The sequence below is a fragment of the Plecotus auritus genome, assembly GCF_963455305.1.
Source record: "Plecotus auritus genome assembly, chromosome: 7".
In the NCBI taxonomy this organism is placed as follows: Eukaryota; Metazoa; Chordata; class Mammalia; order Chiroptera; family Vespertilionidae; genus Plecotus; species Plecotus auritus.
The window spans coordinates 122,912,300-122,934,260 of NC_137774.1; the positions used below are offsets into that span (position 1 = coordinate 122,912,300).

General features: G+C 38.2%; 1 protein-coding gene across 8 annotated transcripts in view; it reads left to right on the forward strand.

The window, feature by feature from the left end:
• Positions 1–21,674, forward strand: part of ARB2A (ARB2 cotranscriptional regulator A) — a 415,332-nt gene extending 393,658 nt beyond the window's left edge. For 6 of the 8 annotated variants that reach the window (XM_080678361.1, XM_080678355.1, XM_080678357.1 and 3 more), the window contains 2 exons: positions 18,640–18,778; positions 19,440–21,674. In XM_080678361.1, coding sequence (XP_080534487.1) covers positions 18,640–18,778; positions 19,440–19,473 — 173 coding nt within the window. In that variant the 3' untranslated portion in view covers positions 19,474–21,674. Of the gene's footprint in view, positions 1–18,639; positions 18,916–19,439 lie in introns of those variants that run through there. The other 2 variants (XM_080678360.1, XM_080678356.1) reach the window with 1 other exon arrangement.
• The last annotated feature ends 287 nt before the right edge of the window (positions 21,675–21,961 follow it).

Below are 21,961 nucleotides of genomic sequence, written 5' to 3' on the forward strand. Positions count from 1 at the left end.
AAGAAGGAAAGTTTCTAAACAGGAAAGTGGTGAGAAATGTTTTGCCATTATCAAGGGAGGGTTTGATTTTTTTTTTTTTTAATGGAGGGTTCTTATGCCGAGAGTATGTTCAAGTAATTCAATGAACAGACAGGCATTAACAGTTCAATAGGTGGTCAAGATAAGTAATAAATGTGGGGAAGCATGAGCATGCTAAAAGGAACTGGGACAATGCAATAGAAATACAATGATATCAAAGAGAGGAAAATGCATTTTATGTGATGTTCTCACAGCTAGGCATTCTAAGTTAGAAAGTACATTTCTGTGATCTGTTAAGAAAGAAGTATAGACACAAGAAGGGAGGGTGTTTCAGGCTGAGGAGGTACGGAAGCCATAACAAATGCCTCCACATCATTCTCCATTACTATGTGGTATAATAGTGCCTGTGCATGGACGTAGAAAGGACCACAGGCTTCACCATAGAGGTCAAGTACTTTTTGAATCAACTCAAATAAAAAATACTACATTATCTCCTTTTACTCTTAGAAAACACTAGGCTCATTGCCTGTTTTTGTTACTTCATTGTCATATATTTTGTTTAAATGTCATAGAATTTAAATTATTATTATGTGCTCATTAGTTCTGCTGCCTTGGGAAGTAATGACTCATATTAGTAGTCTTCATAATAAAAAGGGTTGGTGAATTTTTACTGAACTGTCCTTTTGGGACTATAATTTTTAATATTCTCTGGAAGCTTTGCCAATTCTTTGGTAATAAAGTACTCTTACACTGTCTTTATCATTGACAAGTTCATAAGGAACAGAGCTGGCTGTGTTACCTGTGACTATTGAGTGCCCTTTTGATCTGGTAAGCTCCTTACTTGGGAGAGTCATCGAGGACACATGATTAATATGCAGCCATCTTGTAAGCAAAGAGGGTTATTTTGTAACCTTTCAGCAATAATTTTAGGCTGGTCTCTGCAATCCCCGGTGTGGGTCATGCAGGACGCAGCCGATCAATGATTCTCTCTAATCACTGATGCTTCTATCTCTTTCTCCCTTCCTCTCTCTGAAATCAATATAAAAAAAAATTTTTTTTAAAGATAACAAGATTTTTATATAGTTCAGTATATTTCACTGAGGCCTATGCTGCCCTTATCCTTTTGGCTATTCTTTCATGTCAAGAAGAGATGTGAATTATATAAACATGAAAATGTTGCTTTCCTTGTTAAAACTACTGGAAGCTTAATGTGCTGTGTTGAGAAAAATTGTTCTTTTTTTGAAAAATACTTGTCTGGAATGGTTACACAGAAACTTCATGTTTAGGAAATGACCTATTGATTGACTATCTCAGGTTAGGAGCATTGACCTTGAGGCTCTTTTCTCCAATAGGTTTGCATTCATGGTTTATGAAAGATTGCTATCAGTAGTCAGCTAAGAGCAAATGCTCATCTTCTTTACTCAAGATACACTCTTGGTGATGTTTTAGCAAAAAAAGATAATGATACAGATAGAAAAACGGAATACAGAGATATCTTAGCAGTATCGTGCTGACCTATGCCATTAATAGTAACACTCTGTATTGCATTAACTGCTTCCTTATCATATCACTGTGGCATGGGTCATTTTTATTTGGTGACATGGCTGCTACACTAACTTACATGTTTAGTGTCCACCTTTTAAAGCATTATCAGAAAACTGTATCTTACAACAAGTTTTCATCTGGCTTTTAAAAGATGAAATTAATGAGTGAATGAAGAGAAGAAATGAATGCCTACAGAAATTAAATGGAAAAGTGCATTAATGTTTGTATGCTTTTTTATCTTTGGTATAATGTTGACCCATCAGTAAGAACAAAACTCTCCAGTTGGGGCTATTCTTTTATTGGGCCATTCTTGTGTTCCAATTTTACTCCTCGTTGGTAAACGGGAAGTAATTGTGAACTTTCCTGAAACCTTTAAATGATTCAGTCTACAGTTGTGAGATATACATATATATATGCACCATATGTATATGAAATCACAAATAATATATATTTAACCTTATAAAATTAAGTGAATCATTTATTATTTAAACCCAATCTTTGATACAGTTAAGCTAACCAGCTCAGGAAAAGAATATGAAAATGAAAAAAATCTTAGTTGCACCAAAATGTCTGCTAGAAGTCCACATAGGTACACTGAAGATAGCTATAGCTATCATTTTTCCACTTACTGTACCAACACAAGTTGATGCAGTATGTCTCATTACTTTAAGAAAAAAAGCAGTCATCTGCTTTAAACTGAAACCATCAATAGGCTTACATTCTCGTAGCCCTGTACTATAGAATTTAAGAGGCTGGCATTTGGACTCAATGACTTCAACAAATATTTGTCAGGAGCCTCTATGTGTCGAGCACTACTATAGGGCAATAGGAATAAAGGTTGAACCAAACAAAGTCCTGCATTCATGGATTTAAGTTCATACTTACTAGCACCATGATTGTTAGAAAGCTCCATAACCTCACCAGACTCCAGTTTCGTCATCAGCAAAGTGAAAGTAATACCACCTTGGTAATATCATTCTCAGGTTTACATTTATTAGTGTATTAAAGTGCTTAATGCTGTGCCAGGAACATAGTAAATACTCGATTTTAACTTTAATTTCTTAATGATGATGATAATTACTAGGAATACATATTACAACTTAAATCAACTTGCTTAAAATTGAATTTTACAAATTCTCCATATGCTATGGGCTATTGATGGATGATGATTTGTGGCTGGAGTATCATACGTAGGCTGAAAGTTTTACAGATGTGCCATCCAGTTTGGGACCTCTATAATCTATTTATGCACATATCGGAGTAAAGTCAACACTATTTTTTTTTATCTTGGCCCTTCCTCCCAGACATTCCTTTAGGCATCCCACCCCACCCCCCCCCGCCCCACCCTATTACACACACCTTTTTTAAATAGAAGGGCCATTTATTTGGGCACATATTTTGTTAGCCTTCATAATTTGAATGGATATTAAAGCATATTAATGACCCCAAAATGTCAAAAATAATCTGTCACCCAAGTTTTTGCCATGGAATATAAGCTCAGACTTTCTATTGCTCAATTCTCATTGGGCAAAAATAAAAATAATTTTTTATCTTAAAAAATACAATTGTCGTCCTAACCAGTTTGGCTCAGGGGATAGAGCGTCAGCCTGCAGACCAGAGTGTTCCGGGTTTGATTCCGGTCAAGGGCACATGCCCGGTTGTGGGCTCGATCCCCAGTAGGGGGCGTGCAAGAGGCAGCCGATTCTTGATTCTCTCTCATCATGGATGTTTCTAGCTCTCCCTCTCCCTTCCTATCTGAAATCAATAAACATATATTATTAAAAAATAATAAAAAATAAATAAATACAATTGTCTAAAGGAGAAACAATCCATCCACTTCTTTAGATGTGCTTAATTTTATCTCTTGAGGAAGCAAGATTATCAAAGACTATCAGGTCACCTGAAACACATTATCTTTGTGTCCTTTGAGTTACTTCTCCCAACTTTCTCTGTAGTGTTATGTCATGAGTTCACATGAAGGATACAAGCAAAAAAATCATCTGTTATCCACAACTGGTTTGCATTTATCACCTCGATGCAGTGACTCATAATCCTATATAAGTCACTGCTAGCAGTTCTCAACCTTTCAGTGGCTCTACAGCAGCAGTTCTCAACCTGTTGGTCGCGACCCACAGGTTGAGAACTGCTAGCAGGGTCACCTAAGACCATCGGAAAACACAGATATTTACATTACGATTCATTAACAATAGCAAAATTACAGTTATGAAGTAGCAACGAAAATAATTTTATGGTTGGGGGTCACCACAACATGAGGAACTGTATTAAAGGGTCGCGGCGTTAGAAAGGTTGAGAACCACTGCTATATAATAAGAGAGTAATATGCAAATCGACCGAACGGTGGAACAACCGGTTGCTATGACATGCACTGACCACCAGGGGCAGACACTCAACGCAGGAGCTGGCCCCTGATGGCCCCCAGGAGGTGGACATCCCCTGAGGAGTCCTGGACTGTGAGAGGGCACAGGCTGGGCTGAGGGATGTGCACGCTTCCCCCCAACCCCCCCCCCCCCCAATGCACAAATGTCATGCACCTGGCCTCTAGTCAATTATATGCAATTATATTAATTTTTTTGGATTTGCTAGTTGGAAGCTCAGCCAAAATTTAGGCTTCATGTGGCAGTTGTACAGGTCTTTTTGTATTATTAATCCTTATGTGTCATTCTTACCTTATCCCTGCCTTTATCCTATTTCCCCACTCCTTTTACTCTTTACCCCTTTTCCTTTTCTTCTCTTATAATGAATATGTAAGTCATCTCAAATGCTTCTTTCATAAAATATTTGAATAAATAGCTACTAAACAAACAAGCAAAAGTCACTCTACTCTTTTCTTACATATTAAAATTTTCACTATTAAATGGTTATAAAAGTGTATATAATTTTTACCCCCTTTTTCACAATTTTTAAATATTTTTTCTAGTAAATAGATTATAGCATTCTATATTACATTATAAAGTACTTTTGTCTTGATACTATAGGTTTTCCTAAATTTACAACTTCTCTTAGGAAAGTTTTTCACCATCCATGTTTCTACTGATAGATATAAATTGTAGGCTCAAAATCATTGAAATCTGATCAACTAAAAGACATCTTATTTTAAGTAATTGCCATCTTTTTTTACTGTGCAGATTAACCCTCCACCCAATAGGTGCATTCACCTAATATATATATGATTCTTTGGGAAATAATTCCCATCCATTGTTACTTTAACAAGACCCAAATAATAATTCTGATCCTGATTTTAAAACACTTGGGGGGAAAGGGCCTTTATGGCCCTATAATTAAATCTAAAATGTTGCTTAGAGCAAGAATACAAAGGCAAAAAAGTGTGAATAATATGTACTTGCCAAATTTTGTAATACATTTGCATCCTGGGGTTTGAGATATTGTAATGGATGTAAAATATACTTTACATCCATTACAATATCTCAAACCTCAGAATTTCAGATATTTACAAACCCAGAAATAAATTTAATTCCAGGGAAGAAAATTTAATTTTTTTACAATAATGAAAGATTTCAGCCTGTGAGTCTTCTGGACAGTTATAGAAAAGCCCATATGGAAAGCTCAATTAGAGATTTGAACTGTCTTTTTTAGAGTGAAGTTCAATATGGATACAGTAGGAATAATTAATTATAAATTTTTTACTTTCTACTAATTATTTAGCCAAAACTGGTTCTGTCCAATTTTTTTCATAAATCAGTCCTTACTGGAATTTATTGTTAATTTAAGTGCTCATGAGTTTTCTCTATCCTGATACTCTGAAATATTATCTGGTATTAAAGTAATCAGTCCTATCTAATATGTTATCATGTCGTTTTCTAAATTAATAAATAGTAAGAATTCACGTTTACACGACATATTTGTGAATATATGTATTAATTTAAAATCAGTTCATTTTTATTTTGAAGATGTTATTTATATGTATTAATGGTATGTGTAAATAAGTTCATAATCCTTTAAGGATTCTTGCCATATAGAAAGCAATTGCATTATAGGATGTTTTTTAAAGTACATTCAGAGAGGAAATGCTTTGGGGGAGAGATCTGGGAATGAAATTCTAATAGTACCAGAGAGCATGAGAAAGCTCTAGACTTGGAGGTTGAAGATAACAAAAGTAGTTTATTTCGACATTACCATAATCAGGATGAAAAGAAATCACAGTTCTAGGAGCATAACTGACACTCCAGAAGCTGCCAGTGTTCATCATCAGGTGACAGGGGGCCTTCATGACCAGTGGTCAGCAGGTAGATGATATTACCTGAAAGCTAGGTTTTCTTCAAGGGCATCATTGAAAATGTAATTTTATGTGAGTTTTTTGTTATTTGTAATTTGTTTTATGTGATATTTTACTCACCACATTAGTTAATGGTATGAATACATTTGAGGCTATTATGTGTATAATTTAAAGTTTTCTTAAATACATGACTAGAAGAAATAAAATGGTTGACCACCTGCATGACTAACTTTAGTCTCTGAATCCTCCAGAGCTCAAGCTGATACCTTTTGGGGCAAGATCATTAGATCTAGACAAGATTGTTCTCAAATTTATTTGGAAAGGCAAAGGAACTAGAATACCTTAAACAATTTTGAAGAAGATTAAAGTAGGAGGAATCTGTCTACCCAATTTTAATACATTACTGGCAAATATACAAAGAAACTGGATCACTTACACATTACCGGAAAGAATGTAAAGTGGTTTAATGACTCGAAACAATGTGGCAGTTTCTTGGAAAACTAAACATGCAATTAATACACAGCTCAGCAGTTGCATTCTTGGGCATTTATCCCAGAAAAATGAAAATTATTTCACACAAAAAAATTGTACATGAATGTTTATAGCAGCTTTATTTATAATAGCCAAAAAACTGTAAACAACCCAGATGCCCTTCAACAGGGGAATAGTTAAATAAACTGTGGTACATCCATACCACGGAATACTACTCAGCAATAAAAAGAAACAACTTCTTGATACACACAACAACCTAAGAAAACCTCCAGTGAATTAAGCTAAATTTTTTGGAAAGCCAGTCTCAAAGGTTACTGTATGGTTGCATTTATATAATACTAGAGGTCTGATGCAAAAAATTCGTGCAAGGGGCTTGGCCCTCGCAGCCCCGGCTGCCTTGTCCGGCCCTTGCAGCCCCAGCTTCGTCTGGAAGGTCGTCCAGATGGTCATCCAGAAGGATGTCCAGACAGTCGTTCTGCTATTCGGTCTAATTAGCATATTAGCTCTGTATTATATAGGATTCTTGAAATGACAAAATTATGGAAATAAAGAACAGATTCACCCTGGCTGGTTTGACTCCGTGGATAGAGCATCAGCCTGCAGATTCAAGGTCCCAGGTTCGATTCCAGTCAAGGGCACATGCCCGGGTTGTGGGCTCAATCCCCAATAGGGGGCATCCAAGGGGCAGCCGATCAGTGATTCTCTCTCATCATTGATGTTTCTATCTCTCTCTCCCTCTCCCTTCCTCTCTTAAATCAATAAAAATATAGTTTTTAAAAACTGGTTAGTGGTTGTGAGGGTTAAGGAGGGATTTGGAAGGGAAATGGGTGTGGCTATAAAAGGGCAATGTGAGTGATCTTTGTGCTGATGGAAATGTTCTGTAGCATTGTCACCATCCTGGATGTCATATTTTACTATGGGTTTTTTTTAATATATATTTATTGACTTTTATAGAGAGAGGAAGGGAGAGGGAGAAAGAGAGAGAAACATTGATGTGAGAGTGAAACATCAATTGGTTGCCTCCTGCACTCCCCCTACCAGGGATCAAGCCCAAAACCTGGGTATGTGTCATGACCAGGAATCAAACCTGGTGTACAGGATGACACTCCAACCCACTGAGCCACACCAGCCAGGGCTTTACTAAGGTTTTTACAAGGTGTTACTACCATTGAGGGAAATTATAACACAGAAGATCAATCTGTGTTATTTCTTACAACTGAACATAATCTATAATTATCTCAGAATAAAAATGTAATTATGAATTAATGCAGCTAAAAAATGAAGTACAAAATATTAATTTAGAAAAATATTATTAAGAGGCATCAAAAATCTATACTAATAAAAGGATAATATGCTAATTAGACTGGGAGACCTTCCAGACATCCTTCTGGACAAAGCCATGGTGGCGGAGCTGAGGCAGAGGCGGTTAGGGGCAATCAGGCTGGCAGGGGAGGGCAGTTGGAGGCGATCAGGCCTGCAGGGGAGGGCAGTTGGGGGCGAGCAGGATGGTGGGGGGAGCGGCTGGGGATGAGCAGGCTGACGGGGGGGCAGTTGGGGGCAAGCAGGCCAGCAGTGGTGGCATTTGGGGGTGATCAGGGCATTGGGGGGGGCAGTTGGGGGCAATCAGGCCAGCGGGAGGGCAGTTGGAGGCCATTAGGCTGGCAGGGGAGGGCAGTTGGGGGCAAGCAGGCCAGCGGGGGGGGGGGGCAGTTGGGGGTGAGCAGGCGGACAGGGGGGCAGTTGGGGGCGATCAGGCCAGCAGGCAGAGTGGTTAGGGGTGATCAGGCAGGCAGGCAGGCAGGTGAGTGGTTAGGAGCCAGTGGTTCTGGATTGCGAGAGGTATCAGGCCTAAACCAGCAGTCGGACATCCACCGAGGGGTCCCAGATTGGAGATGGTGCAGGCCAGGATGAGGGACACCTCCCTTCCGCCCCCGTGCACAAATTTCATGCACCAGGCCACCAGTTATCCAAATAAATGGCAGGATATAGCATGTTCGTTGATTGGAAGACCCAGGATTGTAAATATATTAGTTGTCCCCAAATTGTCCTATAAGCTTTAGTTACAATTTCAAATCATTAAGTGACTGGGATAATCTATAATGGCTAATTTACAACCTCCTCCTTTCTCCACTTCCTTCTTCCTATTGGCTACAAAGTAAAGAGCTGTGATTTTGAAAATCTGACAAAACAATACAAAATATTGTCTTCAGAATACCAACAGCACTTTGCTTTGTAAATTCACAAGTTTTTACTTTCATGATCTTCTGTATGCATCTCCATTTCCTTAATTTCAAAATGGAAATCATCATCAAAATAGTGTAAAAGCCATAGAAATTTTTTGTGATTTTATGTTTTGTTATATGTTTAATAACATTTAATAAGCATCAGTTTTCTCATGAATTCTGTCCCAGACAGTTGTTTATACAACAAACATGTATTAAGCCTCAATCATGATTTCTGAAATAAAAAGTTTTAAGGGATTACCTCCAAAGGATTTAGATATAAAGCAAGGTATTTGTAATACATGAAATGACTAGCTTAGCAAAGAAAGTATATGGTAATCTAATATACACCATATACAAAATACTGAAACATAAAGAAAGGGAGTAGTTGGTGTGAAGTAAAGGTGATTTATTAGAGGAAATAAATATTGAAATGGAGCTTAAAGCAATTAGATGTTCATCTTCTGAAAATTATTTTCATTTTCAGTGCTTAACCGATTTATAAATATTGACTATATTACAGCAAAATACCTGTGTAACTTTGGCCTATCACAACCTCTCTAAACTTTAGATTTTACCTGTAAAATGAAACTGTCATAAGAAATTTTATCTACGGTCCTTCCCACATCTTTTCATTTTATATTTGATATGTTTCTGTCTACATCTAAATTTGGACCAGGTCAACTCCATCTTGTGAGCTCTTAAACAGTTAAAGTTTGACTCCCTGTGAATTCTCAGTGTTGACACTTTCCTAACCTCTTTTGATTCTAAACCATATTTACATTTTAGCAGCTAAAGAGATCTAGAAGACACTTTCAGTATTTGTCAGTGCTTATCAACTAGTTGCTAATAGACTGTGGATCCCCTCATCAGTTCATTGGAGAGGCAAGAAAAACACTCTACTTCCTTCAGCTTTAATTATAGAGTATCTAACTGCCATTACATAACAATTTTAGAGGAATTTATTGCTTAACTCTGAAAGCCAGCATACACTTCAGCATAAGGTATATTTTATCTATGTTGAACATGAATCAAGTTTGGTCCTTGCCTTCTCTGGCTGGACTTCAGAATCACCAGAATCACAGATGCCCAGTTTCTCAGATTTTGAAAAGGTTTATGCAATGTCAGTTGAGCTGAGCCTGGGAGAATAGGGGATACTTATAGAAGAAGAGTAGAAGGATGAACCCAGAAAAGAAGACTGGAACCAGAGAATGGAGAACTTTAAACCTAATTAATTTCTACTTAATTTGAGAAATTAAGAGAGCCATTGGATATTTTTGAGCAAAGAAGAGATATAAGACAAATTATACTTTAAAATTTTCATCTGGTAGATAATGTATGAGATAGAGAAGGAGAGACTGAAGGCATTGAAATTAGGAGGATGTTTCTGGATTCTAAATGATAGGTCATTAAATCTAGAGTGATAACAGTGGGGCGTGGGAGTGAAAAGGAAGAAAGAGACAGAAAAACTGCTGAGGTTTACTTGTCAGGATTTGGTAACTGACTGGATCAGGAGGCAGCTAACAAGGGAGGGAAAAAAGCAAAGATGACTGAGAGGCTTTGAGGTCAAGTAAAGAGAATGTTGTGTCCATTCAGAGAAATGAAAACCTCAATGGAAAAGCCTTTCTGGAAAATAAGCCCACCAGTTAGCTTGGACTGCATGCAGAAATGGAATGCTACATTTAGTCCCTGTCCCAATACCTCCCCACTACCGTCCTTCTAAGGGCTGAGAAACCAGACATATCAGCTCGTATAACAAGAGCAGAATTGTTGAGGAAAACTCTGTTTCTATTTCAACTCCATTTTTTTACCCACTACTTTGAAATATTATTGTACTAGAGGCCTGATGCACAAAATTCGTGTAAGAGTAGGCCTTCCTTTCCCAGGCTGCTGGCACGAGCTTCCCTCTGGCACCCGGGATCTGGGCTTCCCTCCATCCGCAGGCAAGCACCTGGGACCTGGACTTCCCTCGCAGCCCAGGCTTTTGTCCAGAAGGTCGTCCGGTCTAATTAGCATATTATGCTTTTATTATTATAGATTAGACTCTCACCTCTTACTGAATATCGCTATTACTGTGTCACTCATTCATTCATTCAGGTAAACTAGCAGTATGTGGGTTTATATTCTGAAGTGTGTAGTAGAAGAGTGAGCCCCAGAGAACATTGTATCGGTGGGAGGAGTTGTAAATAGAGTCAGGAAGAGTTAATTCTATCATCCTAACTCCCCACAATCCACTCACCACATGCCAACCAGTGTACTTTTTAAAATGCTTGAAACTCTGCAAACAGACCATTGCACTTGGAATATAATTGAAACTTGTCACTATGGCCTGTGAGCCCTCACATGGCTTGGAGGCTGCTCACCTCTCTGAATCATCTAATACAACTTTCCCCTTCACCGGCCATGCTCCAGTCACTCTAACTTTTCCCCATTTCTCCACTGCAACAAGCTCTGCCTCAGAGCCCCTGCTTTTGTTCTTCCAGATTTTTGCCTGCAGCATTCACCCCAGACATTCATCTGCCTTCTTGCCATTCAGGTCTCAGGTCACAAGTCGTCTCCATCCAATCTGAATTGAGGACCTGAGGACCACCTCCTTGTCCCTCCTCTTCATCCTCCTCCTCCTCATCTATTCACATCGCCCTATTGTGTTTTCTTCACAGTGCTTCTGACTCTCGGCCTGTCATCCCTACTAACGTGTGCTACAGAGCAGAGCCATTATATATCTTGCTCACCACTGTATCTCAGCTCCAGAAATAGTACCTGGCATACAGTAAATACATTTATGACTGTATAAACTAACCAATCACAGGATCTCTGGAAAAAGTATCTGCTTACAAAATATAGAGTAGAATCCACAATTGAGAGAGGAGGACAACAAAAAAATTAGATTGAATTAGTAAAGGTTTTGTTTTATCTAGAAATAAGGAAAGTATTTTGTACTTTATTCTCTCTCTCTCACACACACACACATAACACACACACACACAAACTAGCAGCCATAAGCCACACCTACCTACCTAGGAACTAACAGTCCTTTTGTTGTTGTTGTTAATCCTCACCTGAAGATGTTTTTGTTTTTGTTTTTCATTTATTTTTAGAGAGAGTGAAAGGGCAAGGGAGAGACAGAGAGAGGGAAACAGTGATGTGAGAGAGAGACATCCATTGGTTGCCTCCCGCGCACTCGCCCTGGCCGGGGATCGAGCCTGAAACCAAGGTACATGCCCTTGACTGGAATCGAACCCAGGACCCTTCAGTCAGAGAGCCGACACTCTGTCCACTGAGCCAAACCAGCTAGGGCCAGTCCTTTCTGACAGTTTTATTTTAGAATGAGGCCCAGTTCAGCTCTTCACTGATTGTGTTGGGAATAATCAGAAACCTGTACTTACGAAATAACTATTGTTTGGTTCTTTGCATTACCTTATTTAGTACTCTGTGCTCTTACAATCCTTTGTTAAAGTTACTTTTGAAAATGACAAAGGGAAACTGGGAAAAGAGAGCTCAAATTTTAAAGGGAAACAATATCCATGGAGGCCAAGCTTGTAACAACAGTAAGAGTACTGTGTGAGACAAGAATTAAAACCAAAGAAAGCACTTCTACACCAACTTTCTGGGTTTAATAGGTCATTGAAGCAATAAAAATGTGTCAATTTTTTATTAGTTAGGAGATGGTTTATTAGAGGGGTCTGCCAGATTCAATGAGAGAGAGATTGATAAGAAGCTGAAGGAAAGGACAGACTGCTCCAGAAGCTGCAAATGACTTAAAATTGACCACTGATTTTATGTTAGTTTCAGCCTACCTCTTATCTCTGGTCAAGCTTGATGACTTTCTTTTAGGGTCGCAACACAGTCTCAGCTTTAAAGGGCTTGCAACAGTGGTTAGCAGTGGTAAGGGACTTGCCTGTATCTTAAACAAGTAATTTAACAAGGCAATGCAACATGTTTCCTAAGCCATGTGAACACCTCACCCCACTCCATTTATTACCTGCCCCCAATGTGGCTGAGTCCACACTAGTGCCTTCTAACTGGGAGACCCTCCTTTAGGCACCCTTCACTGTTCAAATATTGGGAAGTTTGGATTTTTTAATGATGTTCTCCTTAGAAGCTCTAGAATTCATTTTAAAATGAATTTTAGTAGTTATATTTTATATCTTTTTAGAAGGCACATTATTTTTCAGTGCTCTGGTATTTCTCTAATTCCTTATAACTTTCTAAAAATAACTGCTGGTGAGCTCATAAATTCATTAGCTAATCCCGCTGGGACTCAGTAATGCATATTATAGACCTCCTGATTTTTATATATTAGATTTTCTCAAGAATTCCCTTACCTGTTATTATCAACATAGCTATATTGACAGGGTCTTCATTTTTCCTAATTGCCCATATTTCTTTTTCTTGTTAAAGATCAATTTTTAAAATCAAGCCTTGTCATTTTGAAAATATCATAGACAAGTTATCCTGTTAATGTTTCATATCTTTCTAGGTTTTTTTCTCTCACCTTTTATCATAGGAAACATAAAATGTATTCATCATCTTTTGCTTTAAAAACTAATTCTTTCAATGTGAGGGGAGAGGGGAGAGGGAGCGTCAGTGACAGGGTAAGGTCACATGCTAGCTTTTCCACCCTGAAACGAAGATATAAAAATGATACTTCACATTCACAGATGACTTTATAAACAGTTATATTCCCTATTCTAAGCCATACCCTCAAATGTAAATTATGGATAGACTATAGAAATTATTCCATGACCTTTTGGTCTAGGACCATGTAAAAATAAGGTGACTAGCAATAATTAGAATAATAAATGGCTGACCAAGGAATTCTTCCAAATTATCTCTTTGGTGAGAACTTACTTTTAGACCATCCATCCAATTGTACTAGTAAGCCTCATCTCTAGCAAATCTTATTTGTGTGTGTATCTGTGTGAATAATATCATTTAAAGAATGGTTATTTACTTTCCCAGATATTCTTCAATTTATTAAAAGATTCATTGAAGAGTAAATAACCTACTTCTTCCAATATAAGTACTAAGACCAAGTGAAGAGGAGTGTGGACAAAGCAGACTTGTAAGAAGCAATTGGGTTGAAGCCAACACGAGAAGTGAGGGGAATAGACCAGACAGAAGATACAGCAATGTTTTCTTCTCTCTTAGCTTGTTCTTTGAGAATTCCACTCTCAGTGCTATTTCCACACATTTTTCTTTAATTTCTAAATGCTATTACATAAATGTAGTCTCCCTCTTTCTCAGTTCCATTATAAGACACTTTTTCTTAAATATATAGTCTTTTGGGAAAACAAATGAAACATTTTATCAATTTGATCTTTCTTATATGATTCATGGTCTCATCCTTCATACTTAAAGTTCCTAATTTTTTTGACCATTTGCGCTATCTTTACGGTTTTGAAAATTGCTGCAGTTCATGTTTTAAAACAAGTGATAGATAAAGGGTAAATATTCATTGTAGTATTTTAATTGGAAGGTCCCCTCTCCCCTACCTTTTGATTATTTCACACTGAACAACATCATTGACAAACAGTATTTTTAGAAGAAACATTAGGAGAAATAAAAGACATGTTCTTGTCTGTATAAGCATAAAAGAGATAGACTAGGGTTCAGATTATAAGGAAAATTAATCTCTAATGTGATTTAAAAAAGAATTAACTATTCATTTTTATTTAAGCTGACCCTTGATCATCTAAATATCTTCTATTACAATAAACATTATGCATTGCTTTTACTATCCTGAAATAAAGTCTAGAAATAACATAACCTATCTACTATTGTAATGTACTAGTTAACATATAAAAAGAATAAAAGAAACAAATAAAAATAATGTGCATATCAATATTTAAAGTGCTCAGAAAAATCTACATGAGAAGGCATAATATGGTAGTCAGATACTTGGGCCAGTGTATAGCATCACCACGAATTAGAAAGCTACAAAGGCAGGTGTGTTTGTTGGCAACTCAGGTGCAGTGAACAATGATGCCATGGGTGATGATATTTTCTCATGTGGTAAACCACTCTTGGTAATATTCTGAACAACATAAAGTACAAAATCCCTTCAGTTTACATGATATTTGGATTCCTGGGAAATTCTGTGTATGTTAAAATCATGCCAAAAATACTTTGAGATTGTTTGTTAAACAGATCTAAATTCTAAGCCCATCTAATTATAAATAACTTTTTCAGCTACATGTACATATAGCTAGTGGAATATTTAAAATCCATGTAGGGTGCAGAACAATTCATAGTGCTGTACTGCCCTGCAAACTGCAGGATGTCCACCACTCCAGGCCTTCTCCCAGTAAATGCTAATAGCTCCTTCCAATCATCTTGACCACCAAAAACATCACTGCAAATTTCCAAAATGCCCCAGAGGGCACTACTGTGCCCATTGAGAACCACTGATTGAGACTGAGCAAAGCACTTTTTCATAATAAAGCACTAAGGTCCTGTACATTTTCTCTTAATACTGATTTGATTTTATGGATTGGGAGACTAAATATACCCCAAAGGTGACTTATCCAATAAGAACAAGCCTCCCAATCCAAAGGATTAAAAATCATTCCATGAGAACATGGCAGGCATTTAAATATGAGAAAACCCTTTTATTCCCTACATTGTGGGAACCTCTCTATATTAAGAAAATGGTGTTTGGCCCAACCGGCATGGCTCAGTGGTTGAGCATTGACCTATGAACCAGGAGATCACAGTTTGACTCCCAGTCAGGGCACATGACCGGGCTGCGGACTCACTTGAACCCTAGTGTGAGGAGTGCAGGAAGCAGCCGATCAATTATTCTAATTATTGATGTTTCTATATCTCTATTCCTCTCCCTTCTTCTCTGGAATCAATAAAAATATATTTAAAAAAGAAAAGAAAATGGTGGTTTGTAAAGTGGAAAGATTCACAATCCCTAAAAAGAGGAGCTTTTTGATCAGGGTAAGCTGTGGTAGAGGAAACACCAGGCCCTCACTGTCAAACTATGTCTGTCTCCTTTAAATAGCATGGTTAATGCTAAATGGACTAGTTTCCATGTTACTTACACATCATTGCAGCTTATTAATAAATGGCTGCTTTTTTTATTGGCCTAAACTTTTCTCTTTTTTATCCTTTTACCTTTTATGAATAGATAATTTAATGGCCTAGTGTTTCTGTCCTAATGGGATAATTTCCTCTTAAGTGTTGTATGTTTTAAATACTAGAAAGCTGCTCTTGAGAGTTTCCATTCTCTAAGCATTGCCATGGGGTAGATCGTCATATAAATTTGTAAATATTTTCATAGAACTTTGGTCCTGAATTTTTTAACTGGTCTTAAAAACATGTTCTTGAAATGTGTATATGCAGTTCCAGATGCACATGCATTTACCTCATGTAGAAATGCTATTTTTAAATTATTAAAAATCTACTTTCAAAAATTTAAAAAAGAAAGCCATTATTTCTATAAAATATTCCTTCATTTAGGGAGAATTCTCCCTCCCCCACGCCATTCACTGTAATTCAGTTTCTAACCCACCTTATTACTTTTATTCTTAGCAATTTCCCTTCCTCTGACAGAGTACACATTCTCATTATTTATACTCTTAAATTACAAGAGTCAATGTCGAGAGCCAGTGCAGATACTTGGTTATCTCAGGGAGTTTGGTCTTTTCAGCCAAGGACTAATCAAGCAGAGAGTAATCATAAGCTAAAACTAAAAAGCCTTTGTAGTGATTTTATCACCAGGGAAATTTGTTCATCCTTCAGAAAGATTGTCACTAGAAAAAAAAATAAAGAAGTTAAAATTGCTTCAGACCATTGACTCCGCAGGTCCCTCTAGATTCATAGATTGAATTGGTTTTCAGGGGGTGGAAGGAATTATGAGAAGAGCTCCCTGAGATAGCTTACAAATTGATCCTAGTCTTGGTAACACTAGTAAGTGTAAGTGTGATCACTATGGAGGAAATGCCAAGTGAGCCTGGAAGCATGGGAAATGAGAAGGAAAAGAGACAATTAACACCTTTTTTTTTTCTTACTGTGTTTGGGGATAGCCATGAAGTATGCATCTGAGAATAGACTTTCAAAAAGAAGAAATACAATTGATTTTAAAATATTTTATCATCATTATAAGTGCAATTAGTAGTTATTGTTGAAATGAAACTAGAGTTGCAAGCACTATAGAAATAGGGACAGGTATTTCATAAACCTTTCTAGGAACTGGGCCCCCTTCTAGATATACCCACAAAATATTATTTAAAGTTGATATGTCTGACCATGTGTAGAACTGCTCAGTTGGGTTCAGAGAATATAAATGCCTCCAAATTCAAAATTATAATTATAAATATCTGGATGTTACATATACTTTAAAGAACTTGAAATTTTACACACCTATTGATGCAGACGGGCATATGTGTAATTTCTTTCCCCAAGAATTATGTTAAGACTTGTCAAAATCCAGTCAGTCACTTTAGGATTTGCCAGATATGCCCAAAATGAGTAAGCATGTAGAAAAATGACTTTTTTTTTTTGTCTGAATACAGTAGTGTTGGGAAATATTTCTTAAGGATATGGCTTCAATACTGGATCCTAGTTTCAAATGCTGGCATATAAGGTGGATCTGCAAAGAAGAGGATAGAGAGCATCCTTGTGAGGGGACCTATAGAGAGAGGGGTTCTCTCCTAGGGCCAGCTCCCACAGCTAAGTCACATGCACAGATTGTAGCTTTCTGCTCTCTGGTCAACCACAACCATAGCATCCTTATTGTTGTAACTCTGAGATTGTGATACTGTCACAAAACTGTTGCTAGGCAACAAATGTGGTTACCAGGTCTCAGCAAATAGCTGAAGGGAAAAGCAAAGTGTTGCACCATTGTAGAGTAACCATAGCAATGACCTACTATTACAGACTAAAGAATTATCATTAACAATGTTAAAGTATCAGACAGAGGCCCTGAATCTGGAGACTTCCAGGCAGTATCTCTCTGAATAATTGAGTGATCTAGGAAGAGATTTCAACTGTCTTAAAGCTACTCATTCATTATTTCTATGGGAGAGTCTTACTATTATTATTATTTTTTAATTTAAAAATTGTTCAGTTGTGAATCTACTGGTGAAATGATAGGAACTATCACAAGGAGTCAAAAACAGATTTATGACCTCACCTGTTATGTCTACATCTGTTATTGTTTGCTTGTTAAACTGTAGGTAGATTTGACTTGAAGAATATTATACATTACTATTAAATTGAAGCCACAGAGAGAAGCTGTAATAAAATAAAATAACCCCATAAGTTGACAAGCGTGTGTTTTGTAAGTTGGATTTCCCCTGAAAAAAAAATAGGAGATCTAGATACTCTTTTAGTAGTCACTATCTTGAAACATTATTTTTCTTAGCTTTTCAAAAACTGCCCCCTAAAATCTGTAAAAAAAAAAAAAAAAAAAAAAAAAAAAAGCCTTCTAGGACACTTCTAGGCAAAGGGTCTTTTGCATCTGGTCCTTCATTAAGCATCCCACACAATTTGGTCTAGTGACCTCGCTGAGGCAAGCCTAACAGCACGCTTCCTGGAGAGGCAAGAAAAATCCGATTTGATTTTTTCTCCTGGAAAGCAGGGAAACGTGGGTGCCCTGGGGTGGGTGCAGAAGCCGGATTTCACGCACAGGGGAAACCAGTGCCCGCGCGCGCGCGCGTGCGCGCGCGCAGAGCCTAGGGAAGTGGGTGGTTCGAGGCGAGAGAGGGAGTGGCCCTTCCCGCCGCGCGCCTCGATTGGCCCTGAGGGGCTGAGGCCCGGGGGCGCCTGGCCGCGCCTCGGGCGACCCGCGGGGAAGTCCGGGCCGCGTCCCCGCGCCGGGGGCACAACGGGGCTGAGGCCGGAGGCGGCGGAGGTCTCGGGATTGCCGCCCCGGGCGCCGCCTGGGGAGAAACGGATTCGGCAGACGTCAGCTCCCCTCCGAGCTAGGGGCCGAGTGGACCCGCAGGTAAAGGTGTGGTCTGGAGGGGCCGCGCGCCGCGGGGGGCTGGAACTGCGGGGCGGGACACGGGGTTCGGACTGGGCTCCGGGCGGAGGACCTGCAGCCTGCGCCTCGGCTCAGAACGAGGCCCTTCGTAACCTAGTCTGTGTTTTTTGCAGGCACCGACCGTCACGAGCTCACTTCCTGGAAGAGCTTCCCGTCTATTTTCAAATTCTTTGCCGAAGCCTCTGAGGCCAAGAGCAGTTCTCTTAAGCCGGCGCTGACGCGGCGCTCCCACCGCATCAAGCACGAGGAGCTGTAAGAGCAGCGCGAGCGCGACGGGGGCGGGACGCCAGGACCCACACTCGAGCTTGCATCCGCCGGCTCCTCGCTGCTCGCCGCCAGCGAGCAGACTCCCATCCTCTCATTAGATTGTTTTCTCCCCAGAGCACAGGGTCGTGATATATACATCTAAATAGCGTTTTGCATTATTTCTAGATGAGTGCAACTGTCAAAGCAATATGGGTTCACTGGTCGTGCTTCCAGTGGGCCGAGCTCGGCTCCGCGCTGCCCGTCTGCGCTCAGATTAAGGCTGACAGCGCCTGCCCCGCGCGCCGGCGCGCCTCTAATTGCCCCAACCCGGCCCGCGCGGGGCTGCGGGTGAGCGGCGTCTGCGCGGTCCTACCACCCGTTGCTGCGCAGCCGCCGCTCCCCCTCCCCACCCCGGCCAGGCCCCCCTTAATCACGTTTTTTGTTTTTTTTTCCCCCTCTCCCAGCAGAAGCAAACTTTTATTCTAGACTTCAAACTTCCCTTTTCAGTAGGTTTTTCACTGAGGGCGCCTTATGCCTCTTTTTTTAAAGAAGTTCCCCCCTCACACCCAGAAAAGCCAAATTTAAATTCAGAGCATGAATGCCATGATGTACTGTAGTTTGGGGAGCGCAAATTGTTCTCTCCCTAACGATCTATTTTCATTTCCAGACCAGAAGAAACACTTTGCATAAAAAGTCTATGAAGTTCTGAATGCACATTACCGCTGAAAATCTTTGCCAGTTGAATATGACATTTTTTACACAAGTCTCTAATTTCACAAGAGACCATTTAAACCAAAACATAACGAGGAACAAACGGTTAAGTATATGTGTGAAGGCCCCCTTTTCAATGGAATTTCCAACTTTATCATTAGAATTGACTTTGCTTTTTAAAATATAATGTATATTGAGTGGCATTGTAATTTAGATAGCATACTTAAGTTTTGCTTTTTTAATCTTAATGTGGATAAAGTTTGTTTTTGTTGTTAATCCTAACTAGTATGGTCTATTCTGATCTTTCATGGAGTTAGACCCTTTTAGGGACAGAATTTTTACTGTCATCAGGAAAATGTACCTGTGCACTCTTGAGCCTTTCCTTCTAGAAGGCTAAGTGGGCTAAAATGATTCTTTTAGTTTTCTGCTCCAACAGAAAGGGAAAGACCTGATGTGAAAGATTTCCTCCTCTCAACCCAGTGATACAACTTTTAGCAGTCCACTTCCTCTGTAGGGTTTTGCCCTACAGTTTCAACTATTAACTATTTTAATCCAGCTAAGATCTGGCCAACACTGTGAAATATAAGAGGTACAATAAGATTTTGCTGACTTTTACATTCACATATTAAATCTTAACATTATCATTTTAATTACTTGAATTTAATTACCTAGTGAGGATTCTGTTTCTAATAGATGAGGATCTGAATTTAATCTTCATTTGTTTGTGAAGTGTATGCAACAATATGACTGCCTTACTTGAGGACATGATAAAATGTACCCAAAATACTTAGAATTGTCTGCCTCCTCAGAAAAAAAATAACCACCTTATGAGTAAAATGATTTTATATTATGAACTGATTTCAGCAACGTTTTAAAATTGATAACATCTTTGTTTGGTATACAAGTATAGTTATTAGTTCCTGTAGTTTTAAGAATGGCAAATTAAAGTGATATTTTTCAGTGATCATATATGCATATACTTTCCGTGTTATTTTAGCAGAAACAACGTAGGAAAAATCAAAACGTCATATTATCCAGCTTCTGGATAACTTAAAATGTGTAACCCCACAATGTCAAGCCCTTTGGTCTGCAGTCTTTTCTATTTTAGAAGTAATGGTGAACTGTATGAAAGAGTGGTAATTTCCATTGAGAGGATTTGAGAATTGATGTAGATTGAATATATTTTTCAAAGTGTTATAAATTGTGTTTTCAAAACATGAAAATATTCATGGGAAACTAATTCTGTTGCCTTTTTTAAAATTAGCACTTATGCAATGCTAAATTTGTGATGCTTCTGCAGCTGAATTAGAGCAAAGTAAATATGCTCAGTTTATAAACCAAATCACTCCTGTTTCTTCTCTTAGATTTTCTCACCTCTGTTCTTAAAAACCCTTACTTTTAACTAGAGTAAATCACTGTTAAATTGCCTTTAATAGTTTAAAACTACTGGGTTGTTAGGCCTTATTTAACTAATCTATAGAGCTATTTGCAATCTTAAACTGTGTAAATGTAATTTCTACTTGTGAATCTGAGCTGTGGCCACCGGAAGAGAGCTAGGCAAACTATCCCAGACCTCCAACTGATAACTGAGAAGGTTCTTCGCAATGTAGGCTTTTTTAACCTGTTGATTATGGGTCTGTTGGTATAAATGTAATAATATCTTCACCTCCATTTTCCTGGAGTAACAATGATCAGTTGGTAGCAGTTCTTCTGCTTCGAGGCGACAAGTGTTAATATTTTTGTTCTGAAAAAAATTTTTTTTTGTTCTGATCTCCCCAATTTGGTTTCTTTAGACAGTGTTTGTTTTGTGTTTTTTTTGGAGAGTAGAGGCTTAAATTTAGAATGTGGATTTTCTTTTTAATTATATACTTGGTTCTTAGAGCAAGTGGAATGGGGAGCAGAGTTGTTGATAAATCTGAGATTCAAAATCATCCTGTTAAAACTTAAAAAGCTAGATATTGCAATGCTTTGGAGCTTTCTAAAGGTACCTAACCAGGCAGCCATTAAAAGTTTTTATGATATTTGAAGGGGGCATGGGGAGTCTACTTGTAATAATTGTTCTTTTCTCAAGTTTCCACCTTGTGCTTCAACCTGGATTACATTATTGTGTATACCAAAAGTAAAGCACAGGAGTTTCCTATATATTATATATTTCTGTTTGCCATTTTAAAATAAAAACAATTTTCCCAACAAGCAGTGGTGTTATTCTTGTTCAAAAGTTCATTTATTCATGTATAGATGTTAATAAAAGCAGAAACTTGCATGATGGGATACCATTCATCAACATTTTAAACCTTTTAGCTGCTTAGTATTACTATTATTGTTGCTGCAAGGTAATATCCTAACTCTGGTTGAGTCACTATTTGGCTTGGACCTTTCACAGCTACCATTTTTTAATACATTTGTTTTTATTATCTAAAATGCCTCCTTAGCTACAAGGACATTTGAACCCATTGTTAAACTATCATTTTATAAAAT